General features: G+C 38.0%; 1 protein-coding gene across 3 annotated transcripts in view; it reads left to right on the forward strand.

Moving 5' to 3' along the window:
* LOC113446430 (complement component C6-like) overlaps positions 1–25,198 on the forward strand; it is a 35,468-nt gene that overhangs the window by 6,577 nt on the left and 3,693 nt on the right. For all 3 annotated transcript variants that reach the window (XM_026716078.2, XM_087927352.1, XM_087927353.1), the window contains 15 exons: positions 813–969; positions 1,230–1,374; positions 2,530–2,671; positions 5,167–5,305; positions 6,156–6,356; positions 9,136–9,376; positions 12,959–13,081; positions 13,826–13,992; positions 14,885–15,110; positions 16,271–16,442; positions 18,046–18,154; positions 19,627–19,759; positions 21,296–21,487; positions 23,008–23,098; positions 24,911–25,152. In XM_026716078.2, coding sequence (XP_026571863.2) covers positions 813–969; positions 1,230–1,374; positions 2,530–2,671; positions 5,167–5,305; positions 6,156–6,356; positions 9,136–9,376; positions 12,959–13,081; positions 13,826–13,992; positions 14,885–15,110; positions 16,271–16,442; positions 18,046–18,154; positions 19,627–19,759; positions 21,296–21,487; positions 23,008–23,098; positions 24,911–25,152 — 2,480 coding nt within the window. The remainder of the gene's footprint in view (positions 1–812; positions 970–1,229; positions 1,375–2,529; positions 2,672–5,166; positions 5,306–6,155; positions 6,357–9,135; positions 9,377–12,958; positions 13,082–13,825; positions 13,993–14,884; positions 15,111–16,270; positions 16,443–18,045; positions 18,155–19,626; positions 19,760–21,295; positions 21,488–23,007; positions 23,099–24,910; positions 25,153–25,198) is intronic.

Below are 25,198 nucleotides of genomic sequence, written 5' to 3' on the forward strand. Positions count from 1 at the left end.
ATCCATCAACACTACATTGCACTACAGACTGTCCAGGTGTTGGGAGATGCTTAAGTCCAGGTGTGGGAGGAGATCCCTCAGGAGACCATCTGCCACCTCATCAGGAGCATGCCCAGGCGTTGTAGGGAGGTCATACAGGCATGTGGAGGCCACACACACTACTGAGCCTCATTTTGACTTGTTTTAAGGACATTACATCAAAGTTGGATCAGCCCGTATTGTTTTTTTCCACTTTAATTTTGAGTGTAACTCCAAATCCAGACCTCCATGGGTTTCTAAATTTGATTTCCATTGATAATTTTTGTGTGATTTTGTTGTCAGCACATTCAACTATGTAATGAACAAAGTATTTAATAAGAACATGTCATTCATTCAGATCTAGGATGTCTTATATTTGTGTTCCCTTTATTTTTTTTGAGCAGTGTATTTTGTTAAACTTAAGGAAAGGCTTATATTAATCAAAACTGAAGCCAATGCTTGGTTTGTGATCTTACAAACTCACTTTTCTGCCTCTCTTCTTTTTGAGAGAGCAGTAGGAATAGGTTGGATGAAGCTCTTTGTGTGATAAGATTCCTCTCTGGTTTGGGATCCGTCCTAGCAACAAAGAGCTTTAGAAATATATGTGGCTATTTGCCATGCCTGCCAAATCCATAGCTAACCTTTGTGATGCTTGCTAAATGCATAAATAACAAGATGACTAGATGGAGTACATCTGCAGCATGGACAAAAGTAGCCCGTAGGAATACAGGTCTTTCATCTTCATCTTCTTGTCATAAGATTCGGGATTAATGTACAATATCTTCATCTTGCAGGGCAATAGTGCGAGATGATTATTATAATAAGAATTTTTGTGACCGACTGTGCCAATGGGCTGAATCTCGGGCTTGTAGCCAACAAGCATGTCCAATCAACTGCCAACTCGGTGACTGGGAAGAGTGGTCAGAATGTGACCCATGTGTTAAAAAACAGGTAATTTGGCCACGAGATGTAGGAGAAACAATGCAGTTGCCTCTGTTTTCAGCATGCATGATGCAGAAAATGTTTCAAGCCTTCTGAAATATGGATGCAGAGGAATAATAGTTTTTTTTTAAAAGAAAAGGTACATGGAAAGATATACCTTTGTATGACCCGCTAGCAAAAATAAAGTCTCCTGCAGCTGAAATTTTAGATGAGGTATTAAGAAAATTTGTTTTCTTGTTTCCTCCCCATCCACGGATTTCGCTTTTTAGTTCCGTGTCAGGCCTCTGCTACAACCATCTCAGTTTGGAGGTCAGACTTCTTGTGGGCAGATGGTGGATGACCGGCCCTGTTTTCCAGAAAAATTATGCAACATAGAGGAAGTGAACTGTGCAAATAAGTTTCATTGTGATAACGGTAATCCCTGTTTTATTATCTTTATGGTCAACTACAATAAACATTCAATTTAACAAGGGAGCCTGAGGGGAAGAAGTAGAAAGTTAAAAAAGTTAAAAAACAAACAAACAAGATGGTGGTCTCAACCATGCAGTTGAAACTCCACCCCCTTTTACCTGTGGAAGGGATTGTGTTGTTATGGCCACCACTATCTTGGCTCTTCTGGATTTAACAAATTTGGGTTATCTGATTAAGACATGTTAGACAAATATGAAAATATGTATCTTGCATAAAATATACATTCATAAAATTTGCAAAATCCCATTCCCATTTCACAAAACCTAAAATATGTAAAATGAATAAAGTAAATATGCATAACATCCCATTCATTTTTAAGGGAAATTATTCTTTAACGGGGATCACTTTCCCTGTATTGGTCCATTAAAATAAAGGTTTCCTGTTTATCATTCTTTAAATTCTGAACTTGAAACTAATAAAAGTATGACTCCAACCTCGTGACTTGTCAATATAAAATTCCACTTAGGTGTTATTAAAAAAACATGTTTTCCCTAAGCAACCCGAATGACTCATTTGCCATCTTGTCCTTTCTGTGCTCATTTAGATTTAGATTTTATTTTTTTATCACCTTTATTATTTCTTAAGGCAATAAACAAATCTAATATTCCTTCCTCCTGCTATTTTCCTCACAATAACAACCCCATGTAATTGAGCTGGGAGAGACCAACTGGCTCAAAGTTACCCAGCCAACTTTCATGCATAATCTTCTAGCCTGGTGCTGTAACCACTAAAGCAAACTGGCTTTTTTCCCATTTAACCAGGGCAGTGGTGTTACCTAATAATGTTTTCATGCTCCCCTTTACCTGTTTTCCAAAGCCAGCCGTTTTTGAATTCCAGTTTTGGGGAGATTATGAGATTGTGAGTTATGACTACCATATCTGAGTTCCAAACCCCTGTCATCCACTAGACAGCACCAAAGAGCCAATGTTTTCTGCCTCTTTGCTGCCATCTAGTGGTCTCCTGACCCAGCTAAGGCAATGCTACCTTAAGATTAATGTGGGGAACTCACCATACCTGTCTGCTCTAAGCAATGCCATAAAGTCAGTGTTAAATTCTGTGTCTGAAACTGACAAAGCCGCCTTGATTTTTCCAAAACAGGACGCTGTGTTGCCAGAAAGCTAAAATGTAATGGAGAAAATGACTGTGGAGACAATTCAGATGAACAAAATTGTCGGAAAATAAAGCCTGTCTGCCAGTCAAGATTGGAAAGCATACCCAGTGTGCAACTCATGGGCCTTGGGTAATGTACACAAAGAGCTCTTCTTCATTATTGAGACAATGACATCTAGTAGTCCTTGAACTAGCAGAAAACGGTCCCACCCATACATGCTTCTTCCATCGTTCATCCTTATATAACGATATTGTTAGAGGTGATGCTTTTATTTAAAGGGTTAATGGCATATTATGGAGTGATGGATTCCCTGTGTTTGGTTCACTGGCAGCCTGTGCAGACGGCAGCAGAATTGGACAGTGGGGAAAAACGGGGATCAGTCAGGCAGTTTGGAGAGGACACGGACAAGGGTCCTGCATCCAATGCAAAGATGAGGCCAGGACTATCTGGGAGTGGGGTGCTGCCTCTGGAGCTCCCAGAGTCTGGCAGCATGAGGCAGAGGACCCAGGGGTGTCTGTTCCCAGTGCACACATGTGCAGAGCTGCTAGAAGGCAAGAGCAGCTGAAACAAAAGGGGTGACTTGGGGGTAAGACTGGGAGGTGATTGCCCCTCCCATAAGAGCTAAAGGATAGACAAAGATGATGAAACCTTTGCAGGAAGCAAAGTCGTTCATTCAGTTCAGATTCATTCTTCAGGCTCTTTGTACTTAGGTTGGTTTTTGCTCTAGTTCATTTGACACTTCTGTTATTGGCAGCACTTCACAGGAAAGAAAGGTGCGTGCTTATCTCAAGGGACTGTTTGAGATTCATTACCGGCTGGGAATGAAAATAATTCCCAGCATTGCAATAAAACAAGACTTGTTTTTAAAATAAGTGTGTGCATAATTACGGTCTCAGAAGCCTTCAGGGTCAGAACACCCTGAATAAACGGATTCTTGCCTGTATCATCAATGAAGTGGTAAGAACAAGGGAACGCATCAAAAATTTTGGTATCACTAGTCAAGATGGTGGCTGTGATTATGACTGATGCACATCAAAAGAGGCACTGGTTGCTTGGTTGCGGCCATCATCTTGACTCTCTCAGTCCCTCCAGAATGTTCTCTTGCATGCCAGTCTGAACTTTGTAGCTCCAAATAAACGTAAATACTACCGGCAGGAGAGTTTCAGAATACCTGCTTTCTATTCATTTTAATAAATTACAATGTATTTTGTAAAATTTGATAGGATAGGTAGCCTGATGCCCACTATGGGAGCTGTCTGGGGGCATGTGTGGGCTTATTTATTTGTTTGTTTATCCATCCAATTGATATGGCTGCCTGTCTCAACTATTGACCCTGGGTGGTGAACTGAATTAAAATAGCAATAGCACTTAGACTTATATTCCACTTTACAGTGCTTTATAGCCCTCTCTAAACAGTTTACAGAGTCAGCATATTGCCCCCAACAATCTGGGTCCTCATTTTACCCACCTCAGAAGGACGGAAAGCTGAGTCAACCTTGAGCCTGGTGGGATTCGATCTGCCAAATTGCAGGCAGCTGGCTGTCAGCAGAAGTAGTTTGCAGTACTGCACTCTAACCACTCCGCCACTGATGTTCTTTATAAAATAAAAAATAATTATAAACATTACAAAAATTAAAGTGCAAAGCAGCTGAACAAAATAAAACCCAAATCAGTAACACAGCCAAGAAGCAGTGGCCCTACACACACTCAGAGGTCATGGGCCAGGCACTGAACTACATTTTTAGGGCTTTACAAAAGGCCATCAAATCAGGATCATTGTGATCTCTGGTGGAAGAACATTCTTCAAGGTGGATGCTACAACAGAAAAGGCATATCTTCTAGGACCTGCCAATGACTATTGTTTGTCTGATGGGACTCAGAACATGCCCAGGCTGTCTGACTGGATCAGATGGGTAGAAACAACTGAGGAAAGAAGGTTCCACAGATAACTAGTCTAAAGGCATGAAGAGCTTTAAAGATGAAAACCAGCACCTTCAATTGCACCAAAAAGAACGTGTCAGAATGTGTTTGCAGCATGGCTACCCTTATGAGACAACCCAACAGCAAAACACAGCACACAGAGACTTAGACAGTTAACAATGGTTTATATACAACAGTTACTGTATATACAGAAATATAAGTGGTAGGCAAATATCTTACAAGCAAACCAACTTCTTCTTAACTCTACACACTGAGAACTCCGCAATGAATACCAGACACAAACAGACACCATACCTTCTAAAATAGCTGCCTTATATAAATACCTCTTAAAGGAGTAAAACTTCTGTGGACCTACTCTTAGTCTTAAAAGAGCAATTCCCACGCTATGCTGATTCATCCTTATTTTATCAGCCAGACTTACAGCAGCTGGAAGCAATTATTGATAGTCAGTTCTTAAATCTTAATACCTTAACAGAATGCTGACAATCAATGCAGTTCGTGGAGTTTTGATGTTATATGCACCTTGTATTATTATCCATGCCCCCACATTCTGCCCAACTGAAATTTTGGAAAGCATTTCAAGGGCAGTCTCACATAGGGCACATTGCAGTAAGACAGATGAGAAGTCAGAATTGTTTATCATTGATCTGACCATCTTTCTTTTATTACCGTGATGATTCTAGGTATCATATCCTGGCTGGAGAAACCCGTGGAGAAATCCTTGATTATTCATTCAATAATGGTAGCTGTGTGGTGCTGAAAAGTGAAAACCAAAGAACTAGATATCGTCTACCTGCTAATCTCTACAATATCAGTTTTGAGGTGATTTTAAAAGTTTCAATAAGACTGGGCACTGTATTAGTCATGGAACAATTTCAGTCTATACTCATCAACTTTTCTCCTATGGAGGTTTATCTTTCCATTTAGCTACCCACCTAAGAAATGGAAGACGTATTAAGAGCCTTCCAAAAGACCAGGGTGTGGGCCAGTCTAACCATGGGAGGAATGATGTCACACAAAGGCTCTCCTCCTTTGTTCTTGGAACAGAAGAGTCCTATCGAATAACAGTCCTTGGTAGACTGTAACTTTCCTCTCCTGATGGAAACGTTCATTTTTTATTGTATTAAAGCAGTAAAGAAGAACCTATTTAACATTGAGCAGATCAGCCAGGTGCTTAGTGGGACTATCACTAGTATCTCAGTATGCAGATGAAGAGACTGGGGCATGGAGAAAAATAGCCAGCCCAACACAATTTTGTCCCAATGGCACAAACACCATTCCTCACCTAGTTCATGACTCAACCTTCACTCTTACATGCTTACTTGCAATGTTGCGACACATGTTAAAATGAGTCAGAGGTTGCAACCATAACAGCTGGTTTGTTGTTTGCAGTTGTCCCCACTTTGAATACCCAAGCCAGGCTTTCAAATGTGTTTGTTGCTGAAGCAAACGGGATCCCAATGGGATTTCTTAATGCATGGTCTTATAAACTCTTGGCTCAATCTCGAAGTCTCTCCCAGCATTCATATATGAAACTGCAGACATTTTTGCATATATACATTTTTTCCAAGCAATTTTTTTTTAAAAAACTAAAATTTTCATTTTTGATGGATTTTCATTCTGCTGCCTCCCTTCCCAAAGCACCTCTGTAATTATACAAATCTCTATTTAGGTGAAAACTCAAGAAGATGACGTGATAACAAGGTCCTACACCAGCTTAACATCCTTGGTCCGTTCTCATGATAAAACCTCCTCTTCTAGGCATGTTTCGAGGGGTACTAGTGGAATCCCTTATTTCTGGGGGTCAATATCAACCACAACATCAACCTCATCTTATCAATTCAAGCAAGCCATTAAAGCATCCCAAAAAATGGTAAGAATCTGTATCCTAGGAAGTCAGCTCCTTCTATATTACAGGTAGTCCTCACTCAGTGACCACAATTGGGATTGGCAGCTCAGTCATTAAGCACAGCTAAGTGAAACCACAACAATGTTTACGGTATGATTTCAGCTTTCCTTTCCTTTCAAAACCTGCTGTAAATGTGAGGACTAGACATTTTTCACCTCTGTTGTAACTATGAATGAAGGTAAATGAGGCAGTTGCTAATCAAAGACAACTAGCATTGCAGGGGTCCCCCAACTCCTGGGCTGCAACCCACTACCAGGCCATGGTCCATTCGGAACCAGGCTGCGTGAGTGGCTGGCTGGTTCCTCTCTCTCACCCACCCACCGGACTGCCAAACTGTAAAGGCTGGGGACCACTGTTGTATAATTTTTTATTGCTACGATGATGTTCTGCTATAAACACTTGGAAGCAGTGATATTTGGGCAGGTGATTGGGGTCAAAATTGGCAAGATGGCAGACAGAGCATTGCAATATACAAAGGAATGCAATGCTTGGTCTACCATCTTGAAACCTCAGCTCTCTCAGCAGGTGCCATTGCCTGGAAGAGAATTAAAATGAATATTTAGCACAAACCTTTTGACCATTTCATCCTCAAAATTGCAGTAAAGACCTCTGAATGTTGACTTAGTTCCCTGTTGCAGTTTCAGCTGATTCAACTGCTTTTCTTTTCTTTTTTAAAATGTAGCCAGCACCAGTTTAAGTTTCCTCCAAGACAAACTTAGCTTTGTATGCACACATCCTTATTTTGCTTAAAATTTAAGGCCCCATTTAATGACGGTGCACACAACTTGGTCCTTTCTATTGTGAAATTATTTACAATATTTAATTAATTGTATGCTATTAAGTCACTTTTGACTCCTAGTGTCCTAGTGTTCAAGATTTTTTCCATGATAATGTGGCCCTAACCTGGTATTTCAGGTCTTCCACTGGTGCATTCATCACCAATTATTTGGGCTTCTCAATGTATTTATTCTCAACTCTCAGCAACAGCCATGTTTAGCTGGTTTCTTTGCAGTGGTGGTTCAGCAACACTTGGTGAGCCATAGGTTTTTCATTCACTTTTCCCTTATATTGTGGATGTCAACATTCCAAGTAATGCACCCATAGAAACCAGAACTCTGAGGCAGGCAGATTCCTCAAAGAACAGGTTTATTGGTTACATCATATTGGCACAAATGGTGAAAGCCGACTCTAAAGTTCCCGCAGCTTTCCCCAAGTCACTGGTCATGCTGTCCAATCCAGGTGCTGGCTGGTTGCTTGGTTACTTCACTCCTCCTCTGGCCAGCCACCAGTGAGAATGTCCTTGGTTCCCACAGGAAAACATTGTTTTGGCTACAAAACTGTGTCTAACTATTTTCCCCCTCCCTCTGTTTGTGTGGCAACCCTGAAGCCTCCAAGATGGCCTCAGCCAGGTTCACTCCAGGGTTGACAGTGGACACAGAGCCTGAATTCTGCTGGCTATCAGAAATCTGCAAATGTCACCCCTTGGTCTCCATTCTCAGTTTACCTCAGATTACCCACTGCGACCAATTCCATTGTTTACAATACATATTCTCAAAACAGAGGTTAGGGGAGAAAGAGGAGAGTGCAGGTTTGACTCTAGGTTTTTGGAATCTCCTTGCCTGGAGCACTACTGTTCATTTGCTTTCTCCTGCATCATTGCTTAAAATGGAACCAGAGGAGGGAAGAGAAATGAACAGAAACAGATCAACAATGGGCCTCTCCGTAGATGAGACTCTTGACAGGTGTCCAGACCATAGAGGAATTAATTTCTTTAGCAGATGCTAAAATGGATTGCACAGGTAGTCATGAACTTACGACCACAATTGAACCCAACATTTCTGTGGTTAAGTGAGACATTTGTTAAGTCAGTTTTGTCCCATTTTACAACCTTTTTACCCTAGTTGTTAAGTGAATTGCTGCAGTTGATAAGTTAGTAACCCGGCTGTTAAGTGAAGCTGGCTTTCCCATTGATTTTGCTTGTGAAGAGTTTGCAAAAAGGTGACCTTGGAACACAGCAATGGTCATAAGTATGATCAATTGCCAAACATCTAAATTTTCATGACATGGTTATGGGGATTCCACAAATAGTCACAAATCAATTTCTTCAGTACTGTTGTAACTTTGAATGGTCACTAAATAAATTGTTGTTAGTTGAGGACTACCTGCATTTATTTATGTAATTTAGTTATATAACATATATGGCCACCTATCTCATACAAATTGCTCTGAATTACATAAGGTAAAGGTAACGGTTCCCCTTGCACATACATGCTAGTCATTTCTGGCTCTAGGGGGCAGTGCTCATCTCCGTTACAAAGCCAAAGAGCCATCACTGTCCGAAGACGTCTCCATGGTCATGTGGCTGGCATGACTAAACACCGAAGGCGCACAGAACGCTGTTACCTTCGCACCAAAGGGATCCCTATTTTTCTACTTGCACTTTTTTTTACATGCTTTCAAATTACATAACAAGCAGAGGTGGTAGCCAGCAGGTTCTGACCAATTCTAGAGAACCGGTAGTGGAAATTTTGAGCAGTTCAGAGAACCAGCAAATACCACCTCTGACTGGAGATTTTACAGTATCCTTCCCCCACCACGCCCACCAAGCCACGCACACAGAATCAATAGTAAAAATAATTGAATCCCACCACTGCATACAAGGCTTAAAAACCTAAAGAGATCACTGACCAAAAATGCACGAGAGACAACAACAATCTGTCTCTATTTTGTTATGTTTCCTAAGTCTTCCAATTATATTAGGATCCATAAGGTGTTTGCAGTTTCAAATTTCACAGTGAAGGAGCAAGATCTGCAGCTCTCTGCGGTGTTCTTAAGGTCTCTCAACAATCTGCCTCTGGAGTACAACTATGCCTTATACAGCCGGATTTTTGATGACTTTGGGACACATTATTACACTTCTGGTTTATTGGGAGCCAAATATGACCTTCTGTACCAGTTTAGTGAGGAAGAAATAAAAAATTCAGGTATGTGGTCCATATGATATATATTGACTGTTTCCTAGTATGATTTGATTGCTTATTGTACCCTATGACTATTATTAAGTGTTGTACCTTATGATTCTTGACTCTTGATGAATGTATCTTTTCTTTTATGTACTGAGAGCATTTACGCCAAGACAAATTCTTTGTGTGCGCAATCACACTTGGCCAATGAAGAATTCTATTCTATTCTATGATGTGGGTGCTAAAGATACAGTATAAAATATTTATCTCTGTTTCTAGCGAACTAACTAAGCTAAACTAAAGTAACAAACTAAAAGACTCAAGGTCTATCCCAGCCCTGAAAGAACCTAATGGTAAAGACTGCAATGATGACACCATTAAAGCCAACCTCTTTTTTTTTTTTTTGTAAATTTTATTTGAGTTTTCACAAAGAGAAAAAAAATGCAAATAAAACTTCTTTTTTTTTTGAAAGCAGCATAATCCTGGCTTACATTTCTTCGTACAGACACAAATTCAGGTTCATGCTCATTTTTATATTCTATTCCATATCTTATTACTATTTTACATTTTCTGCATAGCTTCTCTCCTCTTAACTTTCTTAATTTTATTTTATTTATTTCATCTCAATTCAAATCATTGTACTTATATTCTTTGTCTGTACTGTTTCCACTATCTACTATCTTTTCTCATTAAACAAAATTTCTCCTGTAATCACTGATTGGAGTATGACGCCTTTATATCTTTCTCCTAAAATTACACTTAATATAATACATAGCTTCCGTTCGGATTCTGCTTGGTGCATTCTAAAACTACACATTGTATTTTAAAAGAAGAAAAAATTATAAATATATAATATACAATTTTATTTTAATTATCTCATCTCAATTCAAATCATTGTATTTATATTTTTTGTCTGTCCTGTTTCAATTATCTATTATCTTTTCTCATTAAACAAAATTTCTCCTGTAGTTACTGATTGGAGTATGACACCTTTATATCTTTTCCCTAAAGTTGTAACATTCAATATAATACATAACTTCCATTCGGATTCTGCTTGGTAAATTCTTAAAATACACACTGTATTCTTAAAAAAAGAAAAAAATTATAAATGTATATAATTAAAACAACATTCCATTCCAAGTCAATTCTATCATTAATATTAATATTCCCTTCCTAATTCAATTTTCTCATTTATTTTATTTCACTTATTTTATTCACAAACATTTCACTAAATTGCACTAACTATTTTATCCTTCATTTTAATCATACGTTGTTTCCCATTTTCAAAAGTTATTTCTATTACTAATATAACAATATAATCTTATGTACCTTTACAGAATCCCTTTTTCAGTTAGATTTTCAGCCATTATCTCTAAATAGATCCTGTTTCTCTATATCTTGCTCCGGTCCTTTGTAACTTCTTTTCCTTTCCTTCTTCCCTCTCTTCTTCTCTCTACCCTTTTTACCCCCTTGTCTCTCTACCTCTATTTCTCTCTTCTGTATTCCCCTTTTCTGTTGCTTTCCAGTATTATACTTATTTTTCAAATTATTTTTCTTTTCTTTGGTTGTTTTTTAAGTCTTAAATTCTCCATTCTCTTTCCCCCCTTTCCTTTTTCTTCCCCACATAAAATTGTTTGTTCATTAAATATGGCTTCTTCTTTGTCCCAGTCTTCTTGTTTTGCAGTCGTTTCTTGTTGTTTCTCATAATTCCAAATCTCCATTTCTAAGAATTGAAAAACCAAGCCAAAAGAACTCTTCCCTTCTTGTGCATCTTTTTTGTACTTTTTAAGTTCCATTTTCAATTTATCCAGAAGTGGTGCCATTATATAAATTTTTAAACAACCACCTGATTGATTTTAGTCATTCAAATATAATAACCAAAAATCCAAAGATCACCAAATAATCCAAGCTGTTTCTTTTTTGCTCTTTTTTTTCACTTTCTCTTCCTGGGGTTACTATTTAGTTGCAAAGTTTCAGTTAAAATGTATCTTTTAGAAGTCTTGTTGAAGTTTTACTTTAGATTCTTTTTAATTCCAGGCAGTCTCCTCCCTCTTCCAGATCCTGCCCTTATTCTTTTTCTCTCCCTTCCTGCTTATGAAAAAGAAAGTTTTTAATGTCCAGAAATCTTTATTATCCCTTTGGCATTTTGTTTTATTTTCAGCTTAATTGCCTATTGATGTCAAAGCGGATTTTTCTGATTTCTGATTTATTTTTTATTTAAGTCTCTTAGTTGTCAGTATAGGGAAGGAGGGAGAAGGAAAAAAAAACAACCAAACCTTTCCCTTTTCACTTTCCTTCACTGCTTCCGACTCTTCTTTGGGAGCGATGTTATTTTTTCATTAAAGCCAACCTCTTTAACACATTCTTTGGCTCAGTATTTGTAAATAGCAATGGATCATGCCGAGTATTTCCTAGTCGAATCACAGACAACTACAATGATCTGATACAATGATCATATCGATTTTACAGAAGGCAATGTTGAAAAAGCACTAGATTTGAAATTTTAGACTTAGACAACTTAGAACTAAGCCGCATTCAGTTCGATCTAAGTATAGTACATAAAATTATACATTGCAATGTCCTACCTGTCAATGAATACTTCAGCTTCAACCACAACAATACAAGAGCACACAATAGATACAAACTCAAGGTAAACTGCACCAAACTTAATTGCAGGAAATATGACTTCAGCAATAGAGTGGTCGATGTCTGGAATACTCTACCTGACTCTGTGGTTTCTTCCCCAAATCCTAAAAACTTTAACCTTAGACTGTCTACTATTGACCTCACCCCTTTCCTAAGAGGTCTGTAGGAGGTATGCATAAGCACACCAACATGCTTACCGTCTCTATCCTATTGTTTCTTTTTTTTTCTTATTCGTATCCATTTCATGTATTCATAACCATGTTTATAGCTATACCTGTTATCTAATAATCGCTTGACAAAATAAAATAAATACAATAAAGATTTCCTTAGAAACCAAGAGTTTAAGCAGGGAGGAAGAATCTCTTGACTGTAATTACTCCAACAAGCAAAGCAATTAATGCTATTGTAAAATCCCAAGAATAAATCACATAAATAATGAATAATTGAATGCAATTCTTATTGCATTCTGTTTTAGTTCAGGATATTTTGTGATGCTTGTATTCTTCCCTTTTTTTAATGAAAATCGGAGCGCCTAATGAGAAAGCTTCCCAGGTGCTGCCTTTCCCAAGCCTGTTTAAGAAAACTAAATCAAACATTTCAACTTAACGTGTCCATGTGGCAATTGGAGGATGAGAAAAGTGGCAGGAACCACATAGATATAAAATCACCAAGATTTTTAGTGTACAAATAAAAAGTCTTTAAAAATCATTCACACCAAAAAAATAAAATAAAAAATATATATCTAGGGGTTTATACATCACTAAAAAATCAAGATGGCAGCCACAATGATGCAGCTAAAACCTTCTCTCTAATGGGCATTAAAAATAAAGCAGGACTTCAATTTGCAACTTGAAGATAGAAAAAAATTGTAGGTTGGCCAGGCAATGTCATTTTTTTAAAGATTGGGTACTTTTTGATAATTTTTATTTTCTGTTTTTACTATTGAATTATACCTAGGTTTAACCACAGAACAAATGGAAAGCTGTGTACAAACAGAGACACAGAAATATGTTTTCTTCTTTAAGTCAACTGAACATCATGGGTACTGCAGCCGAAATAAGCTTTCAGAACGCCATGAAGGTAAACAATATTTTCAATCCATCAACTGATCAATCAATCAATTCACTATGGGTTCTAGAAGTTTAAGGCACTTCTTTTATCCCTTAGAACATACAATGTACCTACAGACAAATACACATACACACACAAAACATTATATTGTCTATATCAGGGGTGTCAAACTCAATTTCACTGAGAGCCACATCAGGGCAGTGGTTGACCTTGGGGGGCCAGGTGGACATGGCCAACTGGGTGCAGATGGCTAACCGGGTAGATGTGGCCAGCTTGATGCCACTCCCTGAACTGCTGGCATGTTTCCTCTCAGCATTGGGTAGACTGGGCTGAAACCATGTGGACCATCACCTTACATTTTCCAAGACAGCCCTGCGGGCCAGATCTGCCCACATTGTGGGCCGGATTTGGCCCGCAGGCCTTGTGTTTGAAACCCCTCATCTATATCTTCTCATTCCCAGACTTTAGTGGCTTCTAATAAAGATCCATTATCCAATGTAAGCAATCAGAACCACTCCGTCAATAGTCTCAAATAGATCCTTTATTGCTGACCACCTATATTATAAGAAACTTGCAAGGTTGCCTCTCCTTGGGAAATGGTAGATACAGACCTCAGGTGTTTGTCCTCACCCCACCCCCTGGACCAACTGCAACCTGGAATGTCTCCCTCTCCCTCCCTCTCCTTCAGCCAGTGAATCCCCCACCTCCATGCAGTTAAATATATAACTCAACTGTGTAACTCATCTGTTTTAGGTTCCATGTTGAAGTCATCTGAACGGTCCATTTCCCTGGTTAAGGGTGGGCAGGCACGGTATGCTGCAGCTTTAGCCTGGGAGAGAAAAGGCTCTTTGCCAGGACACGAGATCTTTAATGACTGGCTGGAATCAGCCAAGAACAATCCAAGTGTGATTGATTTTGAGGTAAATGACAAAATACAAGAGGAAAACAGAATGTCTTACTACAAGAACCAAAGCTCCCATGTACGGAAGAAGAAGAAAAAAGAGAATATTGCATATTTTGAATGGATGCTACACTACTTAAAACGGTCAGATTAATGGTGGTATGCTACTGGTTCAGCCTGGTTCAACTGAACTGGTAGTAAAAATCACTACCAGTTCTACCAAAATGGTAGTAAAAAAAAAAAAGGCAACAATCAGCTGAGAGGAGGGGGGGAAAAGCCTCCAACAATCAGCTGTGAGGATAAAAGTGCATGGGAGGGTGGGAGGGTTGCTCCTAGCTTTTTGTTTCTTCATCCTCTCAGCTGATTGGCTTGTTAGGGATGCGCATGTTAGGGGTGTGGCACAGGCAGGCACGCGCGATCACTCACAGAACCGGTAGTGATTAAGGAAGGATGCCACTATTGGGTCAGATCTTGTGATAATCTCCTTTATTTTATTTGTGGAGGTGGTAATGACAAAATGGTATGCTTCTCCTGATGGTATGCTTTTGAGTCTGTAGAAGGCAACATCAAAGAGCCATGGTGGCACAGTGGTTAAACTGCAGTACTGCAGGCTACTTCTGCTGACTGCTGGCTGACTGCAATTTGGCAGTTCGAATCTCACCAGGTTCAAGGTTGACTCAGCCTTCCATCTTTCCGAGCTCGGTAAAATGAGGACCCAGATTGTTGGGGGCAACATGCTGACTCTGTAAACTGCTTAGAGAGGGCTATAAAGCACTGTGAAGCGGTATATAAGTCTAAGTGCTATTGCTATTGCTATTATTCTCAGATAGAAGGCCGAAACTGATGGTTTTTTTGGATTTAAGAAATCTTCTGGGACAACTTTTGAAAAATTGTATATAATTCTTTCTTAGGTTTCCCCAGTTGTGGATTTGGTGAAGAATTTCCCATGCTCTGCCACAAAGCGTTTTAATCTCAGGAAAGCCTTTTCTGAATATATGAGCAAATATGACCCCTGTCACTGTGCCCCATGCCCCAATAATGCTCAACCAGTTTTATCAGAAACTGGATGCCTCTGTGTATGTAAGGCTGGAACATATGGAAGCAACTGTGAGCTGAGAGCACCTGACTACAAATCAGGTATTTTTTTTTTACGACAACTCCATCTTATAATTGCCCATGAAGATAGCAAGGTTTGCACAAAAATAATGATGTCTTCAATTTTTGTTTCAGTTTTTGCTAACTATAAGAGCTGGAAAGTCAAATTTAATTTTGGGCAAAAACTGAAGTTAGCAAAACCATTCTCTACCCTACTCTTGTCCTACAAGTAAAAATATGGGCAAAATATCATGGTATATGTTATTATGCATCATAAAATATTATTTTACCTTACATAGCAGTTTTACATTTTTGGGAAAAGGCATATGAATTCATTTTCATGCTCAAAAGACATGACATATAACGGGTGGACAATCTTTAAAGGATTAGGTTCAACTTTACAATGAATTTCTAGTGGCTTGATAACATAACCTTAGAGACTTTTGTTCTCTCTTTCTCTCTTTCTGTCTCTTCTGTCTCATCACTGAAGATAACATAGCTGTTTTTTTATATTATGAAGTCAAAAAAACATTCCAGAAAAAGGCAATTGGAAACAATTTATTTACTGTTGTAAAGAAAACAACAAGAGGACATACATGAGTATTTGAAAGTCAATTGTGGGATCGGGGCGTCTTTACTTTAGTAACTTGCCCAACCTGTTTGCATAGAAAATGTTTTAAGACAACTAAGCACTGCCATGAGTTATAGAACATACACTTTCTCCATCTTTTTCTTTCTCAAATTGGGGAAAATCTTTAAAAATATCATAGGAAATAAATTCAAATTTAAATAAACAAATTCATTTCATAGAAAACTAAAAGAAAATCAGAACAGAATGCTGCACAAAATTTAAAAGTCAATATAAAAATTACATTTTTAAAAACTAATCAGCAACTCAGACACACAGTATAGTAGTAAAGTTAAAAGTAGATGGAATGCATTTGAAAATTTTTTAAAAAAACATATTCTTTTCAATGATGCACATTAACTCGACTCTGACTACTGTGTTGGAATTCCATCACATTGTACACTGTAAGTATTGCAGTCCAAATGACTGATGCAGGTTATGTGGTAGTAGCAGTTGAGATTCAAGAAACTGGGGGCATCAAAATGGGGAAAACTGAAATATGGGTAGACTCTTTTGCTCATATCAAGACTCTATGGCTAAGGCTACAAAAGGATTGTGTTGTTTTGCACTCCAGTTGCAGTAGACGGCTACTGGAGTTGCTGGTCAGCATGGAGTGCTTGTGATGCATCTTTTAAGAGGCAAAGAACTCGGCTGTGCAACAATCCTGAACCCATGAATGGAGGAAAACCTTGTAATGGTGACGCTGAAGATGAGGAATGGTGTTTTATCTCAATATTTAAAAGCCAGTAAGACATGTACCATTATAAAATACCAGGGGTATTCTCAGCAAGATTTTGTTAATTTTGTATCTTGATACCACATGCAAGTTTCCCCCATTCTGATGCATGTTTTAACCTTTGTCCACTATTGCTCTCCCTTTTGGATGTTCATAGCCAAGGATCTCAGGGCCGAACTGTGTACCCTATTTCCCCATGTATAAGCCACCCCTTTTTTCCAAAATTTTCAAGCCCAAAAAGTAGGGGGGTGGCATATACAAAGCAGGTACACTTTTTATACGTGAAAAATGCATAAAATAATAAAGTAGGAATAAACTGGTTTTCCAGCAGTATGCTATACTTTTTGTAAAAATTGTACATGATGATACGATTACGAGTGCGAGTACGCGATAGAAATGCATACGCTAGGCATCGGCCTGAATGCTTCGTTCCTACTCTCGTTCCGATGCGTAGATTGCTAGCGTCGCCCGCACCGCTTTCGGCGTCATGACCGAAGTTGTAGATCTAGACGTCAAATTTTGTTTCTTTGTAAATTTTCTTTCTTCATAACTTGTTTCTCTAATAAAATATTTTTTTCAAAACTTCACAGTCCAAAAATTGGGGGGGTGGCTTATACAAAGGGGGTGCTTATACATGGGGAAATACGGTATTAAGAAAGGATTGGAAGAAATATGTGGCCCTCCATATGTCTTTGTGAGATAAGGAGGTCCAAGAGCTTATAACATAGAAAGTGAATCTTTAAAAGAGCATAAAGGATATAAAGCAGGGGTGGGATTCTACCAGTTTGCACCTATTCTCTAGAACCGGTTGTTAACATTCTAAGCAGTTTGGAGAACTGGTTGTTAGAATAAATGACTGGCCTAATCCTGTAAGGAAGGCAGGAAGGAAACATTCTGGTGTTGCTTACAGAAACTGCCTCTCTGTTAACCCTTATTACATTCTTGGCAGGACTAGACTTCCTGTCTCAGGAATGTCTCTGGAGGTTTTTTTCCCTCCTTTGCTGGTACTTTGCTTGTGTGGAGTGACCATTCAAAGTTACAGTGGCACTGAAAAAAGTGACATGACCATTTTTCACACTTGCGACTATTGCAGCATCCCCACAGCCACGAGAGGCCAGGTGAGGAGATGCGTGCCTCGATGTGAATGATGTTGAGTCTGCCAAGCCCAGCCAGTCACATGACCACCAAGCCATGCCCACCAACTAAGCCACGGCCACAGAACCGGTTGTTAAAAAAATTGAATCCCACCCCTGATATAAAGTATGATAGTACCCATTAACATCTGAAAAACTGATTGCTAAAGAAAGATAAATGTCCCCTTTCAGATCCTTCATGTAGATGCAGCCCAAGGAATTTTGATCCCAGTATTTTAAAATTGAGGAAGACATTTTCCAAGAACCCTCTAAATTTGAAAGAAATAAACAGAGCAAATCAGAAAGTTATCAACATCCCTCCTAGATGTTGGGACACTGCCACATGTAAAATGAATGTAACAGAATTGGATATTTGTCTTTGGCTTATCAGATTGTTTGCAATCCACTGATTATCTATGACTTTTTGCTTTATGTATATCTTTTTAATGAAGTCCTAACTGGACAATGTTTCAATTACAGGGGTGCTACTTGTGTAAACGATGATGACTATACTGAAGAAGGCCGGATAAAACCTAAATGTGACACAGGATGTTTCACTCCAGAAGCACCAGAAAATGGATTGATCAGGGTTAGCAGCATTTAATGGACTAGAAAAGACTTTGACACACTTATCTAAGTGGATCCCAATCTTTCACCAATAGCACCAATGCTAAAGTGGCTTTTTAGGCTCTTGAGATGAGGTACTCCTGGCAATGGGTTTTTGTGAGATGCTATCACAATTCTATCCTTTCCATGTCAGAATTCTCAGAGAGGAATTTGAGGAGTCGAATTTCTGGAGTGTGCTAAAATTTATGGAGAGTGGAAAAGAAGGATATACTAGTCATACTTCTGTTCCAGAGATAAATCTCTAACGTTTACCTTAAGGAATTGATCGACAGGTCTGAGAAATGAATTCCAGTAAATAGATGGATTTACATCTTGATTAATGCCATATACTTACAAGACCACTTGAAAAAGTTTCACATGATTAATATGAAGGGGAGCAACTAGTGTTGCCATTCAAAATTGAATTTAAAATGAGATTATTTCAAAATATCTCAAAGTCTGTAGCGATTCTCAGTCATCCAGGTCATGGTTATCCCAAAGGTGCTTTTTCAGGAGGCAACTGGACTTTCTTGTTTTTTTCTTTGATGATATTTCACTTCTCATCCAAGAAGCTTCTTCAGCTCTGACTGGATGGTGGGGAATGGAAGGATTTAAATTCATGCAGACAGCTGGTAATTTGTATCCTTTTTGAGGGTCTTTGAAGCACTTGGAGGTTTTAGCTGTGTCCTCATGGTCACCTGAGTAGTGCTCCTGGTTCCTGTAGTCTGCAGTTTTTTCCCTCTGGAAATCCATTCCTACTCCCACACCATTCAAAGGGTATTCATCTCAAATTGCATAGCTAAAAGTCTGTAGTGATTCTCAGTCATCCAGGTCATGGCTGTCCCAAAGGTGCTTTTTCAGGAAGCAATGGACTTGGTTTTTTTTTTTTCTTTGAAGACATTTCAACTCAAAATATCTCCTGTTAAAGATACAAAAGAATTTTGCCTCAAACTCCACTGGGAACGAATGTGAGTGCACCATTCCCATTGGATTTTTCAACAAGGCAAAGTCTGATCTTCCATTGGTTTTAAAGAAAATTTGTCTTAAAAATAGAACCTAATATAAATCTGGGAAGGAGTTTTAGTAATTCATACTTACATTTTGAATATTTTTAATCAATCTTAAGCTGCCCATTACATCCCTCACCTCTTGGCACACTCATAAAGTTATCAGTTTTGATATGCTGCATATTAGCTTTTCCCTTAACACCAGGAGTATTTTTAAAAACCTACTGCCATTATTCTAAACTGCTTTTCTTTTTTTCTTTTTTGAAGACCATTCTCTTTAGCCATACCCTCTTTTGTTGTTTATTTTATAACTATTTTAATTCCTGATACTTTTGTTGCTACCATGAGAACTTAAATTACTGTATATCTCAGTACTGCTTTCAAAGTCTAAAATTTATAAGTCATGAAATAAATATTCCACTTATTGCACTAAACTTTTACTTCATAGAATGAAAAACCGTGCTATGACGTTGGAGAACAAGCAGAAGTGCTTTGCTTCAGTGGCTATTTTCGCTCAGGATATCCATTTCTTCATTGCCTTGCAGACAAAACGTGGGCACAACAGAACGTTGAGTGCCAATGTAAGAAACAGAATACATTGGATAAAAAGGAAATAAATCAAATGCCTTATGATTAATAATATATTCCTTCAAGGGAGAAAGGAGAAAACATGTTTGGATCTTTAAATTCAGTAAGGTTGGATGGATTTCTGAGTAAAGGGCCACTTTTTTCCACAACTTTACTCTAACCATAGCTAAATATTGATACAGTTCTCAGTTTCAATTGCCCAATCCAAATGGCTTGATAGTGTTGTCTTTATCAGTATGCAGTGCAAACTAAAATGCTTTGTCCAGTTAAGCATTAACCATTTTAATGTGCAAATATTTTCATTTTCTTTGAGAGGAACATTAACACTTGGTATGGCCCAATAGAAAGATAGAAAAAAGTTGTATTTTACTCCAAAGAGAAGATGACGTGTATCAGTCCAGTTTTACTCGTGGTAATCAGTGATGGTATTCAGCAGGTTCTGACCAGTTCTGGAGAACCGGTAGCGGAAAATTTGAGTAGTTCGGAGCACCAGTAAATACCACCTTCAACTGGAGATTTTATAGTATCCTTCCCCTGCCACACCCACCAAGCCACACTCACAGAACCGGTAGTAAAAATATTTGAATCACACCACTGCTGGTAATCCTATTGTTGCTTAGGAAACAACTACATGTTACCCCTTAGAATAAAGTAACTTGCAGTGGCCAAGATATCTTTCAGAAAGACTTTGGTTCAAATTCCTACTCATGAATTGAAATTACTTAATTCTAATCACTCATATAACATTGTATGAAAAAATATGCAGGTTTGAGCTGCTTAGGGAAAATTTAACAATATGTAATTCTTATAAGAAAGATGGGATTAAATATAATTAAAATTTTATTACCATAATTATTTGTAATCTCATGTTTCCTGTAAGATGAAGAAAAATAGAAAGAATTCATATGCTGGTAACTATTCATATTCCATCAGGGAAGGGGAGTCATATAGATTTAAATAAATCTCTGTTTTCTCTCAGCATCCAGAAAAAGCAAAATCAAGCTTCTGGCTATTTTGTAGTTAGGGAAAGATGGTGCTAAAGCAGCGTTTCTCAACCTTGGCAGTTTTAAAATGTGTGGACTTCAACTCCCAGAATTCCTCAGGAAGAATTTCCCAGTGGGATTCAGAGGACATGTTCAGGGTGTCAGGATTCCAGCAATCGCCCTAAGTAAATCATGATTCTGGAGTCAAACTTCAAAAAACTTCAAAGGATTTATTACAGGCGATGTGACCCATATTTTTAGAAGAAAAAAAAGTAATATGTGACTATTAAGGACAGTTGCTGTTTAAAATCTCTTTAATTTCTCTAAATATTTTTGTTTTGTTTTAGACCATATTTGAGTGCTATTTAGATCTTTACCTTAATATAAAGAGATTTTTAAAATTCTGGTTTTATTCTGATGCTTGATTTATATCCTTATATATTAAATATATAGAAACTTACAAACTTGAGTATATGTATATTGCCTGATCATGTTTTGTTACTTATAAAAATATGTACATGGTAACATTTTTTTCTTAAACTCCAGGGTTGGCTTGTGACAAACCACCAGTTTCAGATGCTGTCCATTTGACCCCATTTAAAATTCAGTACGATGTTGGGGACAAGGTCCACCTGAGCTGTCCTAGAGGGTACAGTCTTACAGGCCCAGGGACTTTCATATGTGGGGACCAAATGTCCTGGATCCCTGCTGTTCTGAACTCACTTGATTGCAGGAAAAGTATGTTTCATGTTTGCTGAAAATTATTCATTAGTGTTATTTTTCTTTTTTGCTTGCTATTCTGTGCTGAAATTTTAGTGACGGGAATATTTGTACATCAAGAAAGATAGAATATACTTTGGGAATTACTAATAAACCTACAATGTGGTGTAAATCTGAAATGATACCTTACTTAGTCCATCTAAATAGAACAGTGATAAGTGTGGAAAATTGTGCAAAAGGAGTGTGAATTCAGCCTTGCTATTGAAAGCCTGATTTGAAGCATGTTCTCAGAAGTGCTTTGTCCTTTAATAGCACTTAGACTTATATACCACTTTATAGTGCTTTACAGCCCTCTCTAAGCAGCTTACAGAGTCAGCATATTGCTTCCAACAATCTGGGTCCTCATTTTACCCACCTCAGAAGGATGGAAGGCTGAGTCATCCTTGAGCCTGGTGGGATCTGAACAGCCGATAGTCAGCAAAAGGGGCCTGCAATACAACACTCTAACCACTGAGCCACAGAGGCTCTTTTTAATGCTGCTAAATGCATTCCCAATTCTTTATTTTGCAGCTGATTCCAGAGACTGGATCTTATCTTCTAATAAAAAAAAAATTAAATTGACCTTGGAAATCTGAAATATGCCTATTGTTGGTCCAAATTAAGAATACAAACATTGGGAAACAGTAACCTGAATGCAGAATGCCATCCGACAGCCTATTCTACTATCTGTAGGGAATTAAGGATTTTTATTGGGGATATGATCTTTTTTTACATAAATTTGAGCAGGTGGCTGCAGAAGGATTCTTGGTGAGATGAACATTAACCATCAGCAATGTGAACATTGGTATTTATTTTTTTTCAAAATGAACAAAATGATTTCAAGAATTCTTCCAAACTTTCAAAAGATCTGACATGGCTACAGCAGCACTGCATTCTTTGTAGATAAGTTTTTTTCTGACACTTTTTGGAATGAATGACATTCAGTCTAAAATAGTGGAAGGGGAGATATCTCTCTGCAAAAGAGAACCCAGGCTTATTGTAAGCATGGCAAGATTTTAGAAGGTTAAACAAGATTTGAAGAGATTCCTTGGCTGCCTCATAGTAAGTCCTATGCCAATTTATTCCAAGTGATCCAGAACATGTTACCTTAAGCAAAATATCCCCAAAAAGTGACAAAGCTGTGTTGATAAGAAAATGAAGCAAAGTTGTGACCCCTACACAATCTGATGAACAGTTCTTAGAAAATAAATAGTGGTAGTCTAACAAACTTCTAGGTCTAGATGAAGAGTAGAGTGAAGCCGATTTCTGAAGAGTGTACAGTTCTAGCCATCCATGTCCAGTTAAGGTGTGTCTTGGGTTGTGTCTTGAATATGAATGTTCAAAGCATCATAGTTGTTTCTTGACTGAACATGATCCCACTTGAAATATCTAAATCTTACTTCTTTTTCAGATTATCCTAGGAAATTAAAACTCACAACCTGCTTGTCAGCTCATTTGAAATCTGACTCTTTCCCTCTTTCTTTTAATTCCTTCTTTAGGTGAGCCACTTCAGGTCAAAGATAATTGCAGTCTTGGGAAAAAAGAGATGGATTCTCATTGTGTCTGCATATCCCCGGAAGAGGACTGCAAGTAAGTATAGGTGTCAACTCATAAAACATTCCTATGCCTGTTTTAGTAGTTGCCATTAAAAATAAGGGGGGCGGGAGGAAGGAAATCCTGGAAGAGCAGTGCAGCAGTTTGAAAGCAAAAGTACGTTCCAACTCTTATCTTTAAAAGATTGTAACTAAAATACCAGAGCTTTTGCCCCTGAATAGATTTAATTGGAGAACGTGAATGATGACACCCAGTCTGTGAATGTGCTCAATTGGAGAATCATGATTTAATTAGAGTGATTGCTGGAATCCTGACAGCAAGCCAACTCTGACATACATAATTTACAGTCACCTGTGACCCTGTTTCCCCCCTCCTCCCTGGGTGTCTCATTAACCAGATTCTCCAATTTCAGGACTGTGGTTAGGTTGATCAGGCACCTAGTGCCACCTGAATCTATTAGGGCTTGACAATACTTGTGAAATATTGTATATCAATCAGATTTCAGATTTTATGATCTGCATATATTTTTGTATATTTTTATAATCTGCCTATATTTTTGCTTTCTTAGTTTTGCTGGCAGATGATTTTTCTTCCACAGGGAAAGCATCCTTTTTTTTGTAGATACAAGTGGAGAGCAAGTTTAGAAAATTTATTAGGTCTCTGGGGACCATATATCTATAGCTAGTGGCCCATACTCATTAAGCTACCATTTGTGCTGAACTTCATCAGTTACAGTTGAGCTAAATAATTTGGCTCAGTGATTTCTGAAAGGTTAGCAAAGGTAAGGTGAAATTCAATACCTCCTGAATACCAATAATAAAATGGAGGAGCTACATCAGGATGTCACCTTGTTCCAAGAATCATTATGTCCCAGTGAATGTATCTGGGTTGTTGAAAAGAGATAAGCTATCATATTTAAACATTTGCAAGGCTTTCAAAGTCAGGACTGAAAGCTATTTTGCAAATTTTCAACTCACCTGCACTCTGCAAATCTCTGAGCTACTAAATGTTTTGCAGAATTTCAGAACAAAATCTCAGAAGGAAAAACTTAAAATAGATATATTTTAACCTAGAAAGTATTACACAGTATACACAAACAAAACAAAAACTTCATCTGAGTGCATTTCCAAAACTGAGATTACTAGTACTCTTTTTGATAAAATTCAAAATACTGTTCTGTGGCCTGATTTTCTCCTGGTAGTAATTGTAGTCCCTGGCCTTTGTACAGATGGCTTTTAAAATTGCTCATAAATTAAGGCCTTGTTAATATCTGGCTGATATTCAGGAGAGAAGAATTATGAAAACTACTTAAGCACATTCTAAAGAAATGAAATCAGCTGGTTCACAGGAACATTATTACTGTTATAAATCAAGCAAGCTAAAACATTAATTTGATTATAATACTCTCAGGTTCAAAAACATATTGTAGTTCAGACAATTTATGTTTTTTGCCTCCTTAAAACACAGTGGTTCCTCTTGATGAAAGATGAATGGTCCTATAAAAGTTAACTATTGTCCCAATGTTCCAAGGGGCTACCTACTTTGATATAGAGTTTAATAGCCTTGCCAATTGGGATAATAGACTGGGTAAAATGCTAATTTCTTTTTAATGAGCCAGTTAATGGTGTCAAAATCAACATCAGAGACATTGTAGAGGAGAGACAAATTAAAGCTTGGTGATTGTACAGGATTCATTCTGCAATATGCTAAACTCTTGAATATTGTAGATCATTGATACATTGGCCAATAAAATATTTGAACATTGACTACTCAGGCAGTGAATTATATTATAGAAGTACGGAATCTTATTGTCTCCAAATATATTATTTATATTTCCTGGCTTTCCAGCACTGGCTCAGAAGGTATCTGTGTATTGGACGTACAATCTGAACAAGCTGTTACAAATCCTAGCTGTCATTTTCTGGCTGAAAAGTGCAGGAATGATGAACAAGTCCATTTTATCCATAATGGACCTTGCAGTGATGACACCAGGTTGACCTGGGCTATTGAGAGAGCAAATCTTTCAGCAAATGCAAGAAAGAAAGATCTGTGTGGATATGATGTATGCTATGACTGGGAAAGATGCTCAGGTATGTCCCTTGAACATTTCAATCTTTGATTTGTAAGGTTGATTTT

This window comes from Pseudonaja textilis, chromosome 2 (genome assembly GCF_049901715.1).
Source record: "Pseudonaja textilis isolate UNSWEBS1 chromosome 2, rPseTex1.2, whole genome shotgun sequence".
In the NCBI taxonomy this organism is placed as follows: Eukaryota; Metazoa; Chordata; class Lepidosauria; order Squamata; family Elapidae; genus Pseudonaja; species Pseudonaja textilis.